Source organism: Apium graveolens, chromosome 4 (assembly GCF_009905375.1).
Source record: "Apium graveolens cultivar Ventura chromosome 4, ASM990537v1, whole genome shotgun sequence".
Classification (NCBI taxonomy): Eukaryota; Viridiplantae; Streptophyta; class Magnoliopsida; order Apiales; family Apiaceae; genus Apium; species Apium graveolens.
Genome location: NC_133650.1, coordinates 252590681 through 252616579, shown reverse-complemented (window position 1 = coordinate 252616579; position 25899 = coordinate 252590681). Strand labels below are relative to the sequence as shown.

The 25899-nt window shown below is 34.4% G+C and overlaps 1 protein-coding gene across 1 annotated transcript; it reads left to right on the top strand.

Annotated features, from left to right (window-relative positions):
* The first annotated feature begins 8067 nt into the window (after positions 1–8067).
* On the top strand, positions 8068–9287 carry LOC141719516 (zinc finger BED domain-containing protein RICESLEEPER 3-like). The gene is made up of 3 exons (XM_074521895.1): positions 8068–8498; positions 8657–9086; positions 9180–9287. The coding sequence occupies exons 1-3, from the start codon at positions 8068–8070 to the stop codon at positions 9285–9287; spliced, it is 969 nt and encodes a 322-aa protein (XP_074377996.1).
* Positions 9288–25899: the final 16612 nt, after the last annotated feature.

Here is a 25899-nt window from a genome sequence, read left to right as displayed (position 1 = left end):
GCCTGATTGGATGATCATCAATTGTTTTTACAATGGGTTGGGAGCACAGTCCGGACCCATGCTCGATGTAGCATCAGGAGGAGCATTATGGGCAAAGAGCTATGAGGAAGCTTATGATCTAATTGAACTGATGGCTGCTAATGAATATCAGTATCCAACCCAGAGATGTCCACAGGGCAAGGTAGCATGAGTTCTTGAAGTGGATACAGCTACGACCATCACTGCTCAACTAAAGGCGTTGTCTATGAAGATCGATTCTCTGGCTAACTATGGTGTTAAGCAGATAATTAGTGTTTATGAGCTGTGTGCAGGTCCGCATGTGACGGAGCAATGCGCTATATCTAGTGACTCAGCTCAGTTTATGAGCAACTTTCAGAGATCACAGCAACCAGTTCCAGACACTTATCATCCTGACAACTGGAATAATCCTAACTTCAGCTGGAGCAACAATCAGAATGCGATGCAACAACCGTTCCAGCAGTTTGGAAATAAGCTATTCAACCCTCCTGGTTTTCAACAACAAATTACACCAAAACAACAAACTCATGGTACATGTCTATCTTCGAATAAAAAATCTGAATTGGAGGAGTTGCGGCTTATGTGCAAAAACCAGGCTCTTATAAGCCAAAGCTAGGCTATTTCTAACAAGACTCTGGAGAACCAAATAGGGTAAATTGCTAATGCCTTATTGAATCGACCACCAAGAACGCTTACTAGTGATACAGAAATAAATCCGGGCAAGAGGGAAGTTGAAGAGTAGGTGAACGCCATCACCTTGAGGTCTGGAAATGTCGCAAGCCCCCAAATTCAGCAAGACGAAGAGCCTGAAAAATCTCAAGATTCAGAAAATGCAGTTGTGGCTGAAGAAGAAGTGCAGAAGGAAGCAGAGGTGGAACCAAGGAAGACTACTGTGGAACACACTCCTCCTGAGGGTAATACAGGGGAGAAACAGATCTATCATCCACCTCCTTTTCCTAAGAGGCTGCAAAAGAAAAAGTTGGATACGCAATTTGAGAAGTTTTTGGAGGTGTTCAAGAAACTTCATATCAACATACCTTTCACTGAAGCTCTTGAACAGATGCCTAGCTATGCGAGGTTTATGAAAGGTATTCTCTCTCGGAAAGTGAAGCTTGATGACTTAGAGACCATTACTCTAACGGAAGAATGCAGTGCTGTGTTGCAACAGAAGTTGCCTCCGAAGTTTAAAGATCCTGGAAGCTTCACTATTCCTTACTCCATCGGAAACTTGTCATTCGACAAGTGTTTATGTGATTTAGGAGCTAGCATAAATCTGATGCCCGTATCTATCTTCAAGAAGCTTGTTCTGCCTGATCCAAAACCAACATACATGTCATTGCAACTAGCTGACCTTTCCATCGCTTATCCACGAGGTATAGTGGAGGATGTCTTGGTCAAGGTGGATAAACTCATCTTCCCTGCTGACTTTGTAATTCTTGATTTTGAGGAGGATAAGAAGATTCCCATTATCTTGGGGAGACCATTCTTAACTATTGGCCGAACTATGATTGATGTACAAAAAGGAAAGCTTACGATGAAGGTTCATGATCAAAAGGTCATTTTTAATGTGTTCAAGACAATAAAGTTACCCACAGCTAAAGAGGAGTGCTTTAAAGTAGAGTGGGTAGACTCTGTCGTGAATTTGGAACTTGAGCAATTGCCAAAGTCAGAGACCTTAGAGAGATCCTTAATATGGAAATCAATTATTGATGACAAGGAATGAGCAAAGCAACTGCAGGTTTTAAATGCACCTCCGTGGAAGAGGAAGTTGGATATGCCATTCGATTCTCTTGGGTTAGCATAGCTGAAAATTTCTTAGGAGCGTCTCGAGCCGTCTATTGAAGATGTTTCCATACTTGAGCTTCACCCACTACCAGATCACTTGAGTTATGCATTCTTAGGTGCACCACATGATAATGGCTTGGTATATATCTTTGATGATGTAGAGGGTAGCCGAACGAACCCTCTAATGCCTATAGAGGGTTCTTCTCATGTACAGCAGGTAGTTGATAGGACTGGTATTGGTGATGAGCAGTACAGGCGAGTAATTAGGTGTATGGAAGCCATGCACGACATTTACTGTCATTTTGCTATAAATTTGACACAGGCTTTGGGAACTATTTTCCGAGACACTGGTGTCGAGGTTGATTGGCCACCTGATCCTCTACCCGAAGAGGGTGATCTTTCTGACGACTAGGTATGCCTAAAATCTTTATTATTTCCTTCAATGAGGACATTAAAAATTTTAAGTTTGGGGGTGATAATGTAAGGATTAGTAATGTGTGTCTATATAGATTCATATTGCATGTTTAGTTGTAGTTCATTCATATTTTTGCATGATTGTTCATTTAGGACATATTTGTTTGTTTTTATGTGATTTTATATAGTTGCATTTGCATGCATATTTAGCATGATCCCTTAAGATGAACTATGATATTTGATAAGTTGATGTTGATTTGAGTGTGTGATGACGAATAGAGGGATGTTTAAGTCCTAATCAATTGATTTGCATGCCAGAAACAAATATTTTCACAAAGTCTTATATGGTTGCTTTTGATCTAGATCATGATCATACTTGTTTGTTGTTGAGATTTAATCACTTGGTTATATTTAGAATTTGTGATATTCTCGTAATGACGTAAAAACACTGATTTTTTTAAAACTGGAGAAAAGCTTGGATTTAATTGCTAGTTGTTGTAAGGCTAGGCGTCAAATGGCTAATAGCCGGCTCATAGTTTTATGAGTAGTCTAGGGTTGAATGAGATGGAGCGAAACGCACTCATTCAGAAACTGTTGAAAAAAAGGAAAAAAAAAGAAAATAAGAAAAGAAAAAAAGTAATGTGTTTATGCATAATTGATCAAGAGTGAGCTCTTTAATACTCAAGTTATTAAGTTCTAGGGGACTTTGTACCTAGTGACCTAAGGCTTTTATAGTCTGGGATCCGCTAACATAACGCTCGCTACATGGGTATTATTGCATAAGTCTTTTGGGACCTCATTCATTGCACGGTCAAATAAGAATATTTATTATATGTTCAATAATAGTGTGAATCCTTGTATAACTCTAGTAGAAAGGAGGTGTTGTGAGTCATAATGTGTTTATTTTCTATTCTGTTTATAAACTTTTGACTTTTTCGATGATAGATAAGTTATGGTTATTGATCTAGTACGAGAGATATCTGTTAAGCATTCCACACACGCATATTTCTAGTTTTTGAGTTGGTTTATGGGATTTATTCGAACTCTGTTTTAAATCATTGCATTCTTAGAGGCATTGGCTTATTCATTTGGTTAGGGTAATTCTGAGGGGATCGATTGCATTATCATTTAGTTGCATTCACGTAGTTATATTCATGCATTAGGTTTGTTTTGTAGTTTTGAGTCTGTTTATGCTTGAGGACAAGCATCGATTCAAGTTTGGGGGTGTGATAAGTGGATTTTATATCCACTTGGAACGCTTTATTACAAGCTTAAATTGGTGTTTTGGACTCAAGTTATTGGTATTTTGATGTGTTTTTGTGTTATTGCATTTCAGGTATCAGTTAAATGAAGAAAAGAGCTTTTAAAATAAATATGATGAAAAGTGCTCAGATTTAAAAGACAAGGCCATTTTCAAGTTGTAGAGAATCTCGTTAGCTTCGCGTGGGCAGTTGAATCACCTGATTCTGACGAGTAGAACTCAAGTTATGGCCAAAATAAGATTCATCAGAATTTTCTAGAAGCCGCCCACGCGGCCGCGTCAGAAGTGCACGCGACCGCGTACTGACACACGGCCGCGTCAGACCCGCACGCGACCGCTTGCTGATGCGCGGCTGATTTCGCTGAAAAAGCCTTTTTTGAGTGGAATTTGATAATTTTAAGAGTACAGGTCTACTAGGGGCTTATATATACTTAAAAAAAGGGTTTTCATCATCCGGGAAGATTGGGAGATCAAGGTGAAGACCTAGAAGCACAAAACAACTCCGAAAAAGAAGATCTTGTTTTCTACTTGTGATTCTTTGAAAGTAGTTGTAACTTTGGATGCTCGTTTTCATTCTTGTTGAACCTAGACCTTTTTTATTCGTACTTCATTTATTATTATTTAGTTTACTAAGATCTTGTTTTATACCATGCTTTCATTAGAACCCATGATGACGATAAGTTCAATTATGGGCTAATCGTTATCATGGAATTCTAGCGGATTTACTTATGGATTTCAATAATTAATATGTTTCGATATCTTGGTGTGTGGTGATTGATTGAGGCGTCTTATGTGCGTAGCTAACATAAAAGATAGCGTGTTAATCTCTATTGAAGCGACATTGAATATAGAGGTTTAGAACTTGCCATGCTAGCATAGGTTCATGTATTTGTTATGCATGATTCGTAGGTAATTTTAACCATCTTACTTGCCCTATGTAATCACGATAGATAACTTGCGCATTAAACCGTTATATTTTCTGTTCTTATAGACACATAAGGACTAAGCAAATTGGTGTCTATTCAACTTCTATCTCTTTTGTGGATGCTTGGTAGTAGGGTATTCGTATAACGAAATTTGGCGTTTACTAGTTTCGTGTTATGTGATTAGTGTCATCACCATCACATGCTAAGGTTAAGAACAATGAATTGTAATGAAGTAGTAATGAAGTTAGAATTCCATGTTTGTCATATGTAGTAATTCAATCTCAAATTTCTTAGTTAATGTTATTTAGTATAATCTCTTAGTTTAATAAAAACCCAATTTATTATTTGTCTTAGCATTGAGCGATAACCATACATTATTGCATAGGTGCATAAATTGAACTTAACCTAAACCAGTCTTTGTGGGAACGGATTTGATTTATATCTTATACTACTTGCGAACGCGTATACTTGCGTGAATATTAGCGCGTGTTTTCGCCCTAACAGCCTGATAACATGTATGCTACCTGTCTATGTGCAAGGTTCCAAACTGATCCAAGGAAACCATATCTATTAGCTGTAAAAAGAATTTTTAAAGACCTCAACGGAATAATAAATCTTGGATTATGATATCTTAGGGATTTAAACTTTAAGCTAATTGGATATTCAGATGTTGATTTTACAGGATGCGAAATCGACATGAAAAGCACTTCAGGAAGCTGCCAATTTTTTGGTGGTAGATTAGTTTCTTGGTTTAGCAAGAAACAAAGGTCAATTTCCACTTCAACTGCAGAAGCTGAGTACATTGTTGCAGGAAACTGTTGTGCATAAATTCTTTGGATGAAGAATCAATTACTGGATTATGCATTGATTATTCTAAAATTCTTATATATTGTGATAATCAAAATGTTATTGCAATGTCATTAAATATAGTACAACCCTGAATGACAAAGCACATCAGTAAAAGATACCATTTCATAAGGGAACATGTGATGGAAGGTACAATAAAATTGCACTTTGTACCTAAAGATCAACAATTAGCAGATATCTTCACCAAACCACTTTGTGAAACTACATTTACAAGACTGGTGAATGAGTTGGGAATGATCTCAGAATATTTTCTCAAATAATGATAAATAAATTATATTCTGTAACAAGCATATGTGATCAGAGTTTGGTATCTTTTTTTTTGTATTTCTTAAATTTTGATATTTATATTAAACACTGATGCCATATATTCATGCTATTTTCCTTATAATATTTAAATAGAGTGCTAAACTATGATAATTTGCTCTCTATTATAGTTGCATGAATAAACTCTGATGATGTAATTTAGTACTGATATCAGTCAAACATAAGTATTAATGACTGATAAACTCAGACAATAGTTGGTTAAATACTGATAATGCTCAAACTCTGATTGACTATTAAACACTGGTGATTTTTGAATTTATTCAGAAAATATCTAAGTCAGTATTTTAATGAAAATAGTAAATGTGATTTATTGAGTAATTTTATGCAATGATTAAAATTGTATAGTTGGTGGCGTGTGTACAGAGTAACGTTTCAGTAATTGCACTACATTACCTAGTAGGGCTACACAAGAAAAATTACTGGACCTTAAAACCGGACCGGACCGGGTTTGTCGGTCTAAAAACTGGACCGGACTGGATTGATCCGGGTCGATCCTAGGTCCGATTATGTTAAAAAATTATGTATTCGGTTCGGTTCGGTCCAAAACCGGAAAGATCGGAAAAAAACCGGATTGGATAGGTAGCTTAATACATCACTGAATTTAATATTCTTAAAAAATTAGAAATAGAGAAGTCGTGTACAGTGTATACCAGTCAGGCAGTCACAATCACAAATAAATAACAATTGTCATCTGTCAATACATACATATGCGAATATACATACTAATCTTATACATATGCTGCTGCTGGATATCAAAATCAAAATCACAGCCACAGAAATTTAGGATTTCAAATCAAAGTAACCCAAGTAAGTTTTCTCTTTTAATTTTTAGAAATTAGGGTTCATATTTAGGTGTTTTTTCTGAATTGTTTGTACAAGTTTTATTTATTGGTATTGTTTTTGATGTATTAGCCCATGAGAATTCTAATGATCAATGGTAGAATGAACCAGTGAGCAATTTGATGAATGAACGAGTGAGCAATTTTTTTTGATGTGCTATTTAGTCTAGTTGTGGTTGTTGTTGTGGAGCTCGAAGTTGTGATTGCTTGTAAGTTGTAAGTTTCTGTTAGTGCTCGGTGCTCTCGGTTTTGATATGACAAATTCACAAGTAGGTATTAAGTTTCTTCGAGTCCTCAATAACATAGTTCAATTAAGCTCTATCCACCTCAGTAGAAGGCTAGAAGCTATATGTATAGTTTTTCTCTTTTGATTTATTAACGGCTACTTTTTGGTGTTTTGCTTCTTTTTATTACTATTATTTTTTGGCAACTGAATTGTCCAACAATGTGAATCTATCAACATCAATACTATTAGTAAATAAGCTTGTAAGTTGTATCTGCTTGAATTAAAAAATTATCCAGTAGTGGACTTTGTCAGCTTCCAATGTGAACATTAATGTGAACTTTAGAATTTAATAAACTGTTTATTTGAATAAAATTGTTGTTGAGGATATATGCTCAACTTTTCAGTTCTCATTACTACTTGTATTCATTACTTCTACGCTAGATGTCGAGCTCCATTCAATCCAAACGGAAAAGAGACGATGCAGACCCCACTCAAGAAAGAGTCAGTGCAACACAATAGCCTATTTTCGAGGATAATTCATGTGAAGAAGTACCTGTATCGCAAAAAAAGAATAAAAGTTCAGGGTCTACTCAAGAAGCAGGAGATGGAGTTACGGAGGAATGCAAATATCTTACAGGTCCCACCAAACAAAAGGCAGAGTATTGGAAAGATTTTAAGATATATCTTAGCAAAGAAGGTATGCATCGAGCCGAATGTGTGTTTTGTTCTATTACTTATGCTGCTGATCCTAACAATAATGGTACTAAAAATATAAGAAATCATTGGATTGCTTATCAGAAAAATCCCGTTAATGAAGGAAAAGGGAAAAAAAAAATTTAGAACATCTTGAAGATAAACTAGGGTAGGGGAGGTTAAAAAATTGGGTCTTAAATGCTAGTGAACTAAGGGAAGCATTATGTTATATGGTTATCATAAACGAGCTTCCTTTTCGCTTTGTGGAAAAACCTGGCTTTAATTACATGATGTCTAAAGCTTGTCCAGAATATGTATTACCTTCACGCATGACTATAGCTCGCGGTTGTTTTCAGCTTTATTTAAAAGAGAAAGAGAAGTTAAAAGAATTTCTTAAATCATCATGTCAAAGAATGTGTGTTACTATAGATTCATGGACATCTAATCAGAGGATCAATTATATGTGTCTTACTGCTCATTTTATAGATAAAGATTGGAAGTTACAAAAAAGAATTTTAAAGTTTTGTCCAATTTCTACTCATAAGGGTGATGCGATTGCTAGAGCAATAGAAGTTTGTTTAAATGGTTGAGGATTAGATACTAAACTTTTCACTGTGACCGTTAATAATGCTTCCTCAAATGATGTTGCTTGTGGTAAATTGGTAGAAAATTTGAAAAAAAGGTTGTGCCGTAAGTAATGGAAAGTACTTGCATATGAGATGTCTCGCTCACATAGTTAATCTTATTGTTTTGGATGGTTTAAAATTAAAAAATAATCTCCAAGCCGTTGAAAGGGTTCGAGCTGCTGTTAAATTTGTGAAAAATTCTCCTGCTAGGCTACAAAGATTTAAGGATTTAGTATCAGTTCTAAAAATAGAAAGTAAATCCTTGTTGTCACTTGATGTACCCACTCGGTGGAACTCTACATATGAAATGTTAGAAATAGCTTTAAAATTTAAGTCTATTTTTGGCATGTTTGGGTTGCATAAAGAAATAGATCTCGGGGACGGGGAGATTAGTAATATAGGACCTCCTGAGGATAGTGATTGGGATCTTGTTCGCAAACTTATTGTCTTTTTGGAAAGTTTTTTTATTCTAACCAACAATGTATCTGCTTCTTTGAGTGTAACAGCTAATAGTGCATTGTTTGACATTGGTACCGGTTTATAAACATTAAACGGTTTGGAGGAAGCAAGTGATTTAGACTTGTGTGTAATGGCTCGCAAAATGAAGGACAAGTTCAATAAATATTGGGGTAATTTGGAGAAATTTAATATGTTGATTTATGTGTGTATGGTGAAAGCGATGGTGATACTTTGCTTTGTCAAATACAACAAGTTGCATATGAATTATTTGATGAGTATACGGGATTATATACGCCTGCTAGTGTCCCTCTTTTTGAGCCAGATAGTCAAAGTGAACCTAAAATTTGTGACATTAAATCAATGAAAAGTAGTATCTTGGATAAAGTTAAGAAGTTTCAGTCATCAACGGGGTCAAAGGGAAAATATATGAGTATTAGGCCTGAATTTGAGCGGTATTTAAATGAAGAAGGAGGTGAAGATGATGTAGAAATATTAAAGTGCTGGAAACTTAATAGCCCAAGATTTTCGATACTTGCACGCATGGCACATGATATCTTAGCAATGCCGGTATCTACAGTTGCTTCAGAAGCGGCATTTAGTACAGGAGGAAGAACCCTTGATCAATTTAGAAGCTCTCTAACTCCCAAGGTCATATATAATAATTAATATCTATATTTGGATTATAAATCTGTTTTTTGCTTCTTCATTTTGTATATTTATTTGTGAAAATTTTGTTTGAAGGTAAAGACAGTGCAAGGTCTTATTTGTGGGCAAGATTGGCTTCGTACAAAGTTGAAAAATGATAGGGACAAAGTCGTGAATGTCGAGGAATCGTTGAAAGAGTTATAGGACTTGGAAGAAGGTACATGTATTTCATAATAATGTGATATATAAAAAATTATTATCTTGTAATATTTGTTCTCATTTATTTTATTTAACTACACAGATATGCAAAAGAATGGAACTGATGAGTCCATGATCTATGTCTCGGACGAATATGAAGAGATGTAGGTATTCGGTAAAGCTAAAATAAGTAATTTTCATATTTTACTTCATTTTTATTGTTGTCATATTTAGTCATTTGAAGTATCGATCTCTTCCCCTGCTGTTCATATTTTCTGCATAATTATTATCTACACAAATTGATAGGGTAGACTGCATGTAATTAAGCTTGCAGGTAAATGGCTTGATAGAGTAACAACTAGCTCGTAGCCAGAGACTCGGAGTTTGGGTCCTGATCAGCACAAGAGACATAGTATATTTTTTTTTTCAAACTAGATTCTGAACTTGAAAGTTCTTATTGCAGCTGCAAAATTACAACTATAAAGTCAGTTTATTTGGAACTTTAAATTTGTGATCTGATCCATGTTTCTTCTCATATAAAAAATTATTTAGTCATTATTTGCTTGTTGTCTGATTTACTAAACAATCTGCTTTTAAGCAGATTGTCTGGAACTTGATTAGACGGGGTTGCATATCATTTCAAGTTATCATATTATTCAGATGAACCTTTTCAATACCAGTGATCTAAACTCAATGGCTTTTACACCCTCATTGAACATGTTATATAGCAGAAGGGTCAAAATTCATAATCATAATTTTTGACAAAGCCCACAAACAGTTCTAGGAAATATTTCTTATCTAGGATGCTCCACTCTGTAAGGCTTTTATCAACTCCACCCTCTGACTATGATAAGCAACACTCATATTTATTAAGCAACCTTAAAATATATGGATTAATAGAGTAGCATATATATATATACGGATTGAATTCAAATAGAATTTCTTTCGGTGAATGCAACAAATAGTGGAATTTGTCATATGAATGTAATTCTGTTTAATTTCAGTCCCATATTTTGTTGCCACATGGTGCGCCTGCATCAGAATAAACAATATACCAGTAAGATTTATAACATACTCTGATTTACTAAATTTTTAAATAAAATTCACTTGATTTGCTTTACTATCTAAGACTAAATTCATTCCACTGAATAAACTAAACTGTATCAGCCATATGACAAACATCTACCAAATGAATTCCAAATGAAGACATTATAGGGGTACATATAACAGTTTATATAAAAAAGATGGTCTAGTCTATTAGTTAGCAGAAAAAGCTGACTCAATTAGAAGCTTCACCTATCAGGTCTATTCCAGCCCGGTCCGGTTCTTTTCGGGTCCTGTTCGAGGACCGCAACTAAGCAGGTCCGGTCTCCGGTCCACATAAATTAAAAAAACCGGTCTTCGGTCCTTCCAGTTTTATTCTCTTGTGCAGCCCTATTACCTTGTATAACTGTGCACGTCTCTGCTCCTAATTATCTGTTCCATGATTATTTACTGAGCAATAGAATTATGCCACTTGTCCCACTAAAGTGAATCATTTGTGAGTAAAAGAGTACTGAGTTATATAAATGCAATTTTTAATTTTATAATTATCACTTTATCTCTAATCAAACTCTTTTCACTCTCTTATTTTTCTCTCTCGTTTAAATTTTGATACCCTAATCAGTTTTTGAGTTTTTTTTCTTAAACAGTTCAAGATGACTTTACCAGTTGCAAGCAAAGTTTTTACTCACAATGGAGCCAAATCTGTGACCAATAACTATGCTACTTTTCTTGAAAAAAACTGGTGTAAATCTTGATTTTCATATTTTTCAGATTTGCTTGCTGCTAGTGAGGAGGGATATGCACTTACAAATCCCATAGTGGTTTTTGGTAATCAAGTTCTTGATTTCTGGAGAACTGTAGTGTTTGAGATGGTGGCCCAAATGGTGAAACTCCCAGCATTATTTTCGAGCATAATGGGGAAACAAAGGTAGTGGCTCCTGAAACTATTAGGAATGCTCTTCATATTCCGACCCATGGAACTTATTTTGATTTAGTGGTTGATTGAGAAAGGATGAGGTTTCTTAATTAAATTGGGTATGACAAAGAGTTGAAGAATTTAGGTTAACTGAAGAGGCCTGGGCTAAGGAAGGAATGGAACTTCTATTTTGATACTATCACAAGAGCATTCAACAATAAATGCACAAACTTTGATGCTCTACCCATAATGTCACAACAAATTGGGTATTCTCTGATTCATTCTAGAAACTATGATTTTGGTAGAATTCTATTATGTTTCAAAGGTGATAGGTTAAAAGCTGACCTTAATACTATATATTATGCTAGATTTTGTCAGCTAATATTTAATTATTATTTTCCAAATGTCCCTAGATCTACTAATGAGATCATATCAGTGTTTAAACTGACAAAAAGAACTTTCTCTAATCTTATTAACAAGGACTAGGATATAAAGCCGCGCTACGCGTAACACGAAAATTATTTAATAAATATATATTTAATTACATTGTCGAGCAAGATAATTATTTGATGGTTGATAATATAAATTAAAATTTATGTGTTTTATATTACATAATCATGTTAAGGTGACAATACAAAAATTTTGTTATATATCTTTTATGTAATAATATACAGAAGATATTATTGTGATACGTAAAAATGGTCCAAATATAAGTGGCTTAAAATATTGATGTCATGCTTTATTTTATATTAATAATTATAATAATTAATATAAAATAAAATTTTAATTAAGTAATATTTATAAAAAACCAAATAAAATGGTTGAGTTTAAATAACTATTTGTTTGCCTATTGTAAAAGTGTTTACGAATTGTTTGGATCATAAATATTAACCAATGAATAAAAATAATATCCCAATAAATATGTATCATATTTATCTCCCATTTACCGTTAATGGGGATGAAATCTCATGATACAAACGATCCTTTAAATTCAATATGAATTATTATTGTGCAAGACATGCCTACATAATAACAAGACTAAGTCACATTCACAACCCTAAGATTTAGTTGTTTGATAATCAACTTGGTGTTTTGTATTATATTACTTGAGTCTGTAAAATGGTTATAGATTAGACTGGAGTATTAATCTGTAAACAGATTCAAACTAAGGAATAAACTCTGGAAGAAGATCAAGCCATGATCATGCCTCAGAGAAAAGTGAAGAATCTTGGAGTTGAATAAACTGTTTTATGAAAAATGTTCTAAGTCAAGATATCGACAAGTCAAATATCAAGCAATATAGAGATGTCATTCGGGAACTCTAGAATGACTTATCGAGAAGTCCAAAATAGATTATAGAGAAGTCTCAGAGATATCGACAAGTCAAATGAAGATATGAAGATTGGAGATATCGACAAGTCATTTCTGCATGTAGAGAACTCTTAGATATCGACAAGTCAAAATGAAGATGTGAAGATTGGAGATATCGAAAAGTCAATTTATCATTAGAGATCTCAAAGATATCGATAAGTCAAAATGTATATAGAGATCTCTGAGATATCGACAAGTCAATTATACATGTAGAGATCTCAGACATATCGATAAGTCCTTCAACATGCAAAGATCAAGAAACCTCGACAAGTCAAATATAACTATAGAGAACTCAAAAATCTCGATAAGTCATTATACTTATCAAGATATCACTTCTCTATAGAACAAACTGGAGATCTCGATATGCCTCTCAAATACAGAATGCGAACACATGAAGATTCACTATTATCAGTCAACAAACAATCTATCAACTAGATTAAAAAGTCTACAAAGTAGCTGGAAAGAATACAAGATCAAGGGCCAAGATTAACTAGACAAAGGATGGTCACATACCTATAATATTCAACACAGATTTTCTAATCCTGGAATGGAAATAAAATTAGGTTGCTTTATAAAAGGGTTTAGTACATTTTAGTGTAAGTTTTGTAAACTCGTGCTGCTAGTGTATAAAGCATGCACTGGTCCTTAGTTTAGAAGTAATAAACAGATTCACATTTTCTTGTATTCTCTCAAGGAAGAAGCCGAGTTCTTATATTTTTAAGAACACATAATTTATAGCAAGACAAAAATAATTAATACAAATTAAGTGAGTTTTGAAATATTGTGTTTGCTGTGCTTGTTGTTTTAATTTTGCTAACATAATATCTCTATAAATAAACTGCTTTGTTCACACACTATTATCCAAACTTCAAAAAGGCTAAAAATCAAGAAAACACATTTACCCCCTCTGTGTTGTACTTAATAGCTAGCAAGTGCTATCAAAGCAAAATCTGAAAGAAAATAGACAAAGATCTTGGAAGTATGAGTGTACAAAAGATAAGCAGTATCAAGATACCAGCCTTTGGTAAAATCAACTATACACTTTGGAAAAAGAAGATGATGTTGTTCATAAGGATGGCCAACCCATTATATATACCAGATTCTCAAGAATGGCCCCTTTACTCCCATGGAAAGGGTTGATGAATCTACTGATAGAGATATGGTCATCCTAGCTCATTATGCCCCTAAAGACCCCTCAAAATACACAGAAACTGAAAAAGAAAAGGTCTCTCTGGATAGTGGCCTGTAATTAATTTTAATAGAGTCACTTGAAAATATTATGTACAATAATATTTTCAACTGTGATAAAGCCAAACAGATTTGGGAGAAGATAGAGATTCTGTGTAAGGGTACAGAGGAAGTTAGATCAAATCAAAGAAGGATATTGGTGTCTCAGTATGAGGGATTCATGACAAAGCCTAGAGAAAGAATTACTGAAGTTTTTGAAAGGTTTAACAAATTGATAAATGACTTGCAACTTCATGATAAGTATTATGAAGCTGAGGAGGTTACCCTAAAGTTCTTCTAGCTCTTCCTGACCACCTTGAACAAAAAATATCAGTTATAAGAGAAGGAAGAGACTTGAGCAGAATAATATTGGAAGTTCTATATAGGATCTTGAAAACTTGTGAGCTTGATATGTTGCAAAGAAAGTCATTAAAGTAAAACCAAGGACATGTGGTTGATGGTTCCAATGCCTTAGTTGTAAATGACAGTGAAGTAAGTGAAGATGAACAAGATGCTCAAGTTCCAGTTATTCAAGTTGTGGAGCAAAAGAACAAAGGACCTCAGCAGCAAGTTATTTTAGAGCTAGAAGAAGATGAGCTTTACACCTTGGATGAGCTAGATGAGATGGACTAATCCATGGCTTACTTGGCTTGGAAATTCTCTAACATTAGAGTTAAGAATCCTAGGTTTTTCAAGAACAAGGGACAACCGTTAAACAACAACAATTGGAAACCAAAGATTCCGTATAACTCAGCTAGCAATGGTGGCTACAAGACTGGATCTGTTGACTGATCAAAGATAAGGTGCTTCAACTGTGATGAATTGGGTCACTTTTCTACTGAGTGCAAGAAGCCTAAGAAGGTGAAGAATGACAAAGCCTATTTGGAATTGGAGGAAAAGTATGAAGCTCTCTTGAAAAAATAATAAGAAAAGGCTTACATTGCTGAAGGCAAAAGTTGGGATGATACCGATGATGAAGATGAGAATGAAGCGTTTGAAAACTATGCACTAATGGCTCTTGAGCAAGGAGAATCATCCTCATCAAAATCCGAGGTACCAACTCTAATCACCATTGATTTAAATACAAGCCAATATAAAGGAACTATTAAAATGATGAGTGTGGAGATGTTTCATATCCACACAAGCATGGTGGAAGCTACTGAAGAAGTGAGTATGCTGTCAAAATTAAATGAGAACCTTGAGATTGAGAAGCAATATTTGGAACTGCAGCTTATTGAGCTTGAAATTGTCAAGAAAGAAAATGAATATTTGAAGAACAAGCTGAAGTATGCAAGTGAAATAGAAGCTATGTTGAGGGAAAAGATAGAGAAAAATGAAGTGAAACTGAAATATTTTAGGAATACATCTCAGTTGGTTGGTCAGTACCATGGGAAGAACAAACTATGTGCTAACATAGCTATTGGTTTGGACTATAATACTTTGAACAACAGTAAGAAAAGGGAAGGTGACAAAGGTAAAGTAATTGCAAATCAAGATGTCCCAGTTATATTGAGAAAAGTTGATGCACCTTTGTTTAAAGCTTGTGAAGTCAATTCTAGTGAAGTTGAGTTGGTTATCAAGCAAGAGCTTGCAGATGAGGACAATGAGAAGAAATGCACAGAGACAACTCCAACTTCCAACACTGAAAAGAAGCCCATGGTAGATCAAGTTTCTAAGAAGCCAATCAAGGAAATCAAGACTGGGAATGCAAGAAGGAAAAGGAAGAATAGGAATGGAAAAATTGGAGTGAACAAAAGCAATAAATTTGCAGTTTTTGCAGATGCTCCCAGGAAATAATGTCAGAAGTGTAGCTCTACAAATTGCCTAACTCACCTTTGCAAAAAGGCTGTTAGTGAGCCAAAAGTGGGACCCTGCAGATATAATGAAGCAAAGGCTGAAGATCCATATTCCTTCTATGAAAAATTTGATTGCATTCCTTGCAACATGAAAGTAAAAACAAGCTGTCATAGACTAAGAGTAAAAGTCAAAGATGCAAGAATTGATTCTACAGCTGTGAAGGAAACTACAAAACAAAATTTGAACACTGTTCCATCTGAATCATCAAATTCTACTACTGTAAATTCTGTTAACAAGAAGAAAGTACCCAACACTGCTTGGGTAGCTAAACACACTTAATCCTCATTGTGTGCATGACAAAGTGAAGAAGGTCATATGGATCATAGACAGTGGATGCTCCAGGCATATGACAGGTGATAAGGCCCTGCTATCACAGTTTGAGGAGATTGCTGGCCCATTGGGGACTTTTGGAGACAACAACAAATAATTCACAATGGGATATGGCAAGTTAGTTTCTGGAAATGTTGCCATTGAAGATGTAGCACTGGTAGCTAGTCTTGAGGTGAATCTCCTGAGTGTTAGTCAATTCACATATAAAGGATTCAATATTTCATTTGATAAAGGAAAATGCTCAATTATCAGCAAAAAGACTGGTAAAGTTGCTTGTAAAGGAGCAAGAAAGGGAAGCTTGTTTGTTGCAGATTTATACTCAGCAAATAAGGATGCAATATGTTGCTTCTACATCAAGGCATCTGTTGAGCAAAGCAAGCTATGGCACAAAAAGCCCTCTCACCTCAATTACAAGGCAATCAATACCCTGGTAAAAAAGGAGTTAGTGAGAGACATGCCAAACTTGTAGTTTGCTCAAAATAAAGTTTGTGAGGCTTGTCAAAAAGGCAAAATAAAGAGGTCTAGTCACATAGGAAAATTGTGAATATCATAATTTCACCTTTGTAACTCATTAACATGGACCTGTTTGGACCAGTTAATGTCTTATCTATTTTTAGAAAGAAATATACACTTGTGATGGTGGATGACTACTCAAATTACATATGGGTAGAGTTTATGCATTCTAAGGATGAAACTTCATACATCATAATTGAACACATCAAAAAAATTGAGAAGCAGGCTGAAGATCAAAATTGTGTAAAAAGATTGAGGAGTGATAATGGCACATAATTCATGAATGTAATTCTGCATGAATTATGCAAAGACAAGGGCATTGTCAAGAATTCTCAGCTGCAAGGACACCTCAGCAAAATGGGGTAGTAGAGAGAAAGAACATAACATTATTAAAAGTTCCTAGAACAATGTTGCAAGATGCCAAGCTGCCAACAAATTTTTGGGCAGAAGCTGTCAACATTGCATGCTACACTCAAAATAGATATCTCATCAACAAAAATCTTGGCAAGTCACCCTACTCAATTTCATCAAAAAGGAAGCCTACCGTAAAGCATATGCATGTGTTTGGAAGCAAGTGCTTTGTGTTAAAAGACAACTCTGAATATGTGGGAAAATTTGACTCTAAAATTTTTGAAGCAATTTTTCTGGATATTCATTGGAAAGAACTGCATACAGAGTTTATGTGCTTGAACAAAAGAAAATTATGGAAAACACATATGTGAGTTTGATGATGACAAGTGTGGCGCCCCAAAATCCGGGGTCGGGAATCTCGGAGGCCACGCCATCTAAATCACTATAAACCACATACCTCACATCACATTATATAAATACTCACACTTTACGACCCCACACTTATCACACATATACACGCTTACAGGTTATTGTCTTGGAAATGAACCATTCATTACTAGAGTAAATCAACCACAAAGTGATAATTATTACAACCCAAAAGTAATTAAGTCTTACCAGGGAATAACCTTTAAGTAAGGCTAGTCCGTCGGCCAAATATACGTTTCTAATTTATTACCTTACATAAGTCATACTTATAAATAAGCCGAACTAAAAACAACTGAAAGCCAATCCAGCTTATTCGGACTACATGTGGTACAACACCAAATAACCTACGAAACAGCTGGCCATTTCCTACCCATTTCCTGGCTATGAGTCTCATGGTAGGCATCTTTATTCACTGTTGTATTGTGTCAATTTCAGAAAATAAGTGTGGGCTATAATGCCTAGCATAATAATGTACAATATGAAAATGACTGTATGATAAACTCACGTAAAACATCATATATGATAATTATGTTTTATTCGAAAATAGTTTTCCTTGGTGATACACACCTTCTTATGAAAACAATTCTTTAGTGGATTTTATTATCCTGCGAATACCTTAATAGTAAACCCAACACCTAGGCTTGGGTTACGGTATTGCATCACAATTCCAATTGGAAGAATAGGACACTCATTGGAGCCACCGCATACGATGATTAGTCGTAATATGATAATAGTAACCTTTTCCACTAGTAGAAGGACAACACCTTCGTATCCCGGTTATCACCCTGGCCGTATTCGGGCTACGTGTCCCATTTTGGGTATACACATACTTCACAAGTTCCTGAGTACACAGAGTACCTTCGCCTGCGGTACCTTTGGTAGTCCATCTAGCACACATAGTACCAGAGTCTACCCCTCCCTTGTCTTTTAAAAGAATTCTATCATATCTCGAGAACTCGAACCACATCGAAGTTCCCCCAAGCGTTTTGATTGTTGATAGCTTATCTTATTAGGGTATATATATATATATGTATGTATACGTACTTCCGAATTTTTTGGAGGAAGTACTAAGGATGTGAGTTGACCGTTATCAATAGATAATTAAATAAGGGGGGAGTTTCTTTTGAAACTATTTTCAAATATTTAAATAAGTCGAGATACTATTCTTCGACGATCTGAAATTATTCGAATGATTTTCCGAAAATCAGAAAGTATTTTAAATCAGGTTCTATAATTTTTAAATCATAAATAAACCCTTTAATAAATAGTAATAGATTAAATGATAATCGATAAATAATTAAACCTCAAAGGAGTTTACTTTTAAAATGATATTTAAAATAATATTTCTCAACTAATTTATGTTTATGTAATTTAATAACCTTTAATGTTTAATTAGTTTTGAAATAAATAATCATTGGGATGTGCTTCTCCCATAATAAATGAGTAGGTATATGATATTTATTACTCGAATGATAAAATATAGTTGAGGGAATACGATCTTTGGGAACCATTTTAATAAAAGTTCGAGGTGTTTTAATGTTTCCTAAGTGGACGTTGGATCCCTTAATACGTAACTACTATGGACTTTTAATCGTCCCGTAATATCACCGGAATGATTTCAGGGTTTTTATTTTGAAATCCCGACCGACTCTTGGTCTTATAATAATATGTCACGCTTATAGCGGAATTAAACATTTCACGATATATACTTATCGTACAACATCGCTACATTATGCGAAAATTCAATTACTACGTATCATGGCAAGCATGGTATTTATGCAATGATAATAAAATAATCCTTTCACAACGCAACAGTAAATGGAGTTGGGTTCGTAAACTTGCCCGGGTATTTCGAGGTGGAGGATGCTCTAGGTTCCGCTCGGAAATCTATAATCATAAAGACAATTTGTTTCGTTAGGTCCCATTCTAATTTACGGTGACTCGCACTCATGCGCTACTTATTATGCACCCTCTCAACTTATTTTACCCTTATTATTTCTTTAAGTCCTTATTCTCATTATGGTCGCTTCCTTTTTCAAAGTATCTTAAGTCCATTTTCATTTTTGTCGTCGGCTCCGCTTATGGATTCTACGGTTTCTAATCGCATGGTCTCGGCTCCGATGTTTTTATAAAATTAAAAAATCATTATTTTCACTTGAAATTTTTATGGAAGTTAGGAAACTAAATTTACTACTCTCTATAAAAATTTCATGATTTATGAACATTTTAAGTCGATCCTTTATATTTTCAAAGTTCGTAATTCGTAGCAGTTTTTGTCGCGTAAATCACTTTTAGTAAAACGGCCATAACTTTTGATCCGTAAATCGGAATCAAGCAATTCAAGAGCATAAACGATCCTTATAACATTTTCTATCTTAATCAAGGATTATTTTTCATAAAACTACAGTTTACATCTTCGGGACTTTCTGCAGAAACTTAAAGTTATGTTTTGTTCTTTTTAGCGAGATTACGGTTACGATCGGAATTTCGTTTATACTTTAAATCTTTATACTACCACCAACAATCAACACATCACCATCATCACACTAACTCCTCTCGAGAACATCATGTTATTGAGGCAACAACAATCAACCTTAAATCTACTTAGCTAAACATCAAGATTACAACAATACTCCCACCAAAACTAGGTTTACAACTATATACTAAAAGGATCTTGAACTTAAATCTTAAATAAGGTTGGGTCAATGATTTATATCTTTATTGAGAGATTGAGATGTGTTCTTGATGATGGTGAAGTCTTGGGAGTGCTTAGTATAGTTTTTGGAACCTAAAATAACCATTAAAATCAAGAAACCAAAGAAGAGTTACTATTATACTATTCATTATCAACTTTCTTGATTTTATTTCACCCATCAAACCTTGATAAAAAGAGCTCAAAGATTTATCTTACCTTATTTTGGTTGGTAGGAAGCTTGAGAATTAATGGGAGGATTTATCCATGGCTAGAGCTTGAAGGTTTGAATTTGATATCTTTGTTTTAGATGAAATAGCCGAATGAAGAAGGTTGGGAGAGAAAGAGAGAGTTTTTGTGATGCTTCCTTGGTTGCTTCTTGGAAATGAGGCTTGTGATATCTTTTATTTGAGTGTTATTCCTTAGTATATATCCTAGGATTTGATCTTGGTTGCCAATCTTGGAGACAAAACTAGTAGCATTGGTAGATTACAAGCTAAGCCACTTGGTTTAGCTCTTTAGCTCACTATTTGCTAGTCCTTGGTTGATCATCCTATGATTATCTTACTATTTGATAAAGTAATCATGGTTACTTTTACACCATGGTTAGTCAGTGTGTTACGTTTATTTACTCATTTACGCGTTCGCTCGATCGCTTAAATGTTTTCGTAATACTTTCTCATAAATGGTTCGTGACGTAAATCCTTTCGTATTTATTCCTTATGCTTTGAATTATCATAATTGAATATAAATCCGTAGGGTTTTAAATTCGTAATTATATTGTGATTCCCGTAATCCTCGATGATTCGTAAATATGGTTGTTTTTCAAAGTTCATTTTCTTCGAAAACTAATAGCGTTTATATACACTCATTTGGTACGTATAATCATAATATCAACTCTGAAACTCATTTTCTCATGCACTACATAGTGTGGGCTAAAAAAATTTCCCCATCCGCCAGGGTTACTATTCATTAAATGTTTTTACAAAGTCTCAAAAATTCGAGTTATTACAACAAGTGTCCAGGCTTAGAGTGCCTTGATGAAAATAAAGTTGAAGCCCTTAAGTTTGAAAATTTGAACATTGATAGTGATTCTGAAGATGAAGCTGAAGTCAACACAAGCAACAGAATGAATGAAGAGTCAATTGAGCAAGTGAATCATGAGAATGAAAACTCATCTTACACACCTGAATTTGATAGCACAAACTAAGGGGGGAGAAATAGAAGAAAGTTCTACAAGTCATGGCAATGGTGAAGAAAATGCAGAAACCTCAAGTCAACAAAATCATACCAGGAAGTGGGATAGGAGTCACACCAGAGATGCAATTATTGGTGATCCAAATGTTGGTGTGAGGACTAGGAGTGCAACTACTAATGAATGTCTACATGCATATTTTCTTTCACAAATTGAGCCTAAGAAAAATGAGGAAGCTCTACTTGATCCTGACTGGATATTTTCTATACAAGAAGAGCTAAATCAGTTTGAAAGAAATAAAGTTTGAAAGTTGGTTACTGCACCAAAGAACAGAAGTATAATTGGAACAAAGTGAGTGTACAGGAACAAGATGGATGAAAATGGAATTGTAATAAGGAACAAAGCAAGATTGGTTGCAAAAGGCTACTCACAGGAGGAAGGAATTGATTATGGTCAAATTTTTGCTCCAGTTGCAAGACCTGATGCAATAAGGATCTTTCTTGCATTTGCTGCACACTCAAACTTTGAAGTGTATAAATGGATGTAAAGAGTGCATTCCTTAATGGTGAGTTGGAAGAAGAAGTTTATGTGCAACAGCCACCTGGCTTTGAAGATCCAGAATTTCCAAACTTTGTCTACAAACTACTCAAGGCTCTCTATGGATTAAAGCAAGCACCTAGAGCTTGGTATGACACATTGTAATAATTTTTGCTTAAACATGGATTCACTAGAGGAACAATTGACAAGACTCTATATTATAAACAACATGGTTGTGATATGATCCTAGTTCAAATCTATGTGGATGATATCATTTTTGCTTCTACTAATGAAAAGTTATGTCAAAGATTCTCAAGTCTCATGCAGAGTGAATATGAAATGAGCATGATGGGAGAATTAACTTACTTTCTTGGACTTCAAGTCAGTCAAAGAAGGGATGCAATCTTCATCATATAAACCAAGTATGTTAAAGATTTATTGAAGAAGTTTGGAATGGTTGATTGTTCACCTACAACAACACCTATGTCTACAGATATAAAGTTGGATGAAGATAAGAAAGGAAAAAGTGTAGACATTTCAAGTTATAGAGGAATGATTGGATCTTTGTTATATATGACTGCTAGTAGACCAGACATTATGTTTACAACATGTCTGTGTACAAGATTTCAAGCCAATCCAAAGGAATCAAATTTGATGGTTGCGTAAAGAATTTTTAGATACTTGAAGGGTGTTAGATATATTTGAGATGTCATGTCTAATCTGATTTGTGTTTAGTTTTCAGAACTTAACAACAGGACTTACTGAAATCAGAACTTACTGAAGTCAGAACTTAATATCAGAACTTAAGGCGTCAGAAGATATATATTAGGACTTAAGTGCGGGAAGACTTCAGATAAGGAATGCGGCTAATTTACAGGAGAAGATCTGGACTAAAACAAAAGAAGATATGCATGAAGAGTTAGAGTACTAGAAGACTTGTAGAAGATATCTGACTGATATATTTTAGGAGACAGAATTATATTCCATATCAATTAGAAGATATCTTGTAACTGTGTACTATATAAACACAACTTAGGGTTTATACTATATGTGTTATCATTATCGAGAAGATTATACATTGTAACCTAGCAGCTCTTAGTGATATTATTCATTACTGAGAGAGAACAACAGTTCTATTGTAATATTTGTTTGAATATATTTGATCTTTGTTATATACTTGTGTTAAAATTGATTTAATTGTATAAACACTATATTCAACCCCCTTCTATAGTGTTGTGTGACCTAACAAGTGGAATCAGAGCCTTTCTGTTAACACACATACAGTAAAGATCCAAACAATCATGTCTGAAGAAACACAAACCCCAAATAAGCCCACCAAAGCTTAAGAAACTCAAAATACTCAAACCCACAGTCGATATGAGACTATTAGGGTTCCCATACTGAGACCTTCTGAGTATCCCATATGGAAAGTGAAGATGGCTATGTTTTTGGAAGCTATAGATCCAGAATACCTGGACAGAATTATTGAAGGACCATATAAGCCTACCAAGCTCTCTGTTGTAATTGCTGATCAATTAGCAAAGACCATACCAAAGGAGAGAGGTGAATACACACCTGAAGATATCTCATCTATTGCCAAGGATGCAAGGGTAAGTCATTTGTTGCATAGTGCAATTGATAATGTCATGTCAAACAGGGTAATTGGATGTAAGACTACAAAGGAGATATGGGATGCTTTAGAGACAAGATGCCAGGGAACTGATGCAATCAAAAAGAACAGGAGGACTATACTCACTCAAGAGTATGAGCACTTTGACTCAAAAGCTGATGAGTCATTAACTGATTTATATGACAGGTTTGTCAAACTCTTGAATGATCTGTCACTGGTGGACAAGGAATATGATCTTGAAGATCACTACGCCATAAGTGGGCTACTGTCATGCAAGTGTTACAAGGAGCGTTACATTAGCTAAGAGATTTTTGGCCTATTGTAACACCTCGCTTGTAGTGTTACAATAGCTATAAATCTACTGTTACAATGAAATGTTGGTGTTGCACAGCATGTAACACTAGCACCTGGTGTTACATTAGGTACTTTTTAATTTTTAAATATTTTAAAGTGTAAATATTACTACAAAAGTGGTAGTAAAACTATATTCTAAATTATTAATTAATCGGGAATGTAACTTCAAATTACCTATAAATTACAAAATTTATTGTAAATAAATAAAAAAGTAATTTTGGTGGTTCATTATTTAATAAATACTCCCTCAGTCCCTTCCAATTGTTTACATTTCTGAGGAAGTGTCCGACATGCATTTTAAGGTGCATAAAAAGTATAGTTATGTAACTTATTTTTACAATTTTCTTTTTCTGAATAAAAGTTGAATGTTTTAATTTTTATTCAGAAAAACAAAATTGTAAAAAAAATGACAGAACTATATTTATATGCACCTTAAAATGCGTATCGGACACTCTCTAAAAAATGTAAACAATTGAAAGGGACGGAGGGAGTAATAATTTAATTAATAAAAGTTTTTTTAAAAAAATTAAAAATTAAAAATTGCTAAATATTTAGGTGAAAAAAGAAGTGGCAGTTTTCCCCCAAATTACATATTATCGGGACTTAGACAAAAAACTAACACAACCGTCCCTCACTCACTCACTCTCTCCCTCCCTCTCCCTCTCTCTCTCTGAAATTTCTTCGATCTAAACTACAAATTACCTACAAATTACAAAATTTCTTCGTCTCTTGAAGAAAAAATTGCAGTCTCTTGGATCTGGTATTTGAATACCCATATTATTTTGCTCCAATTTAAAGGCCCGCACTAATTTCTTCATTTTTTTGCAGGTCTTGAAATTGGGGCTTTTTTGTTTTTGCTCCGATTAACCGGTAATTGTTAACATACTTCATTGTTAAATTGCTCCAATTTAAACATATTTACTTGCCCGTACTAATGTGTTTTCTTTCACTGTGAATTTTCAGTCGATTAGGGCTTTCCAATTGGGGTTTTTCCTCATTTAGAGTCGGGAGTTAAAGCTTTCAGTAAGATATGTACTTATACTTGGGTCTTGATATTCACTTGGGTCTTTAGTCGCATGCATGTGTGTATTGTTTATTTTTCTTGTCATAATTGATTTATTTGTTTACTTGATTTATGTTTTTATTTGTTGTTAAGTTGATATTTAGTATGTTTTGGTATTTTTTTATTGTTCGATGAAAGTGTCAAAAATGTTAATGTAATGCGATTCGATGTCAGTTCAAATAACTATATTTTGTTTGATATTCCTCCAACTGATGAGATAAATTAGGACATTGCAAAATGTGCTTCTTGTTTTGATGTGAGAAAGTTGTTATGTTATTTTGTTGACCATATCTAAATGTGAGAAAATTGTTATGCTAATTCTAAGTTCTATCACATCCGTACAGTGGATGCATAGAGATGCTAATTTCAGTACCACCGGATAACTAAATAACTGATGCTTTGACTTTGATGCAATGTTTTTAGCAAGTCTGGACTGAGTCTGAGATTATTATGGCATTTCCGAAATTGGGGCTTTGTCTATTTAAAAGAGCTGAAAATAACTGAATTAAAATAATATTGTAAATAATATGAGCTGAAAAGTATTTTTTAATAACTGAATTAAAAGATGTTGTCTATTTAAAATCCTGAGTGATAATCTAGCAGTTAATTTTGGAATCTGAAAATTGTACGTTGTATAAACTACGACCACCATTACATGCTTATCTCGTGGGGTTCAGGAGTATCGTCCACCCTGTCATAAAACAAGTAAAAGTTGGAGTAAAAGTTAAGATGGATTAAGATGACTGAGAAGTGAGAATCATAATGGCCCTGGTCATCTAATGGCCCTGGTCTACCCTTATAGGTGTGTACATTGTACATTGTATAAATTACGACCACCATTACGATTTGAGATAGACCAGATCATCTAATGGCCCTGGTCTACCCTTATAGGTGTGTTGTACGATTTGAGATAGACTAAATTCGATTATTTATAATGAGCCTGAGTTTGTTTTACCTGTAACAAATTTAAGTAAATTTCTCATATAGTCCATTGAAGAATTGCAGCTATATTTAGTTGTAAATAAAAAAAACTTAGTTTGTCCTTTAACAAATTTATGCAAATTTGTCTTATAGGATTCCATTGATGAGATGCTGAAAGAAGGAAATGATGC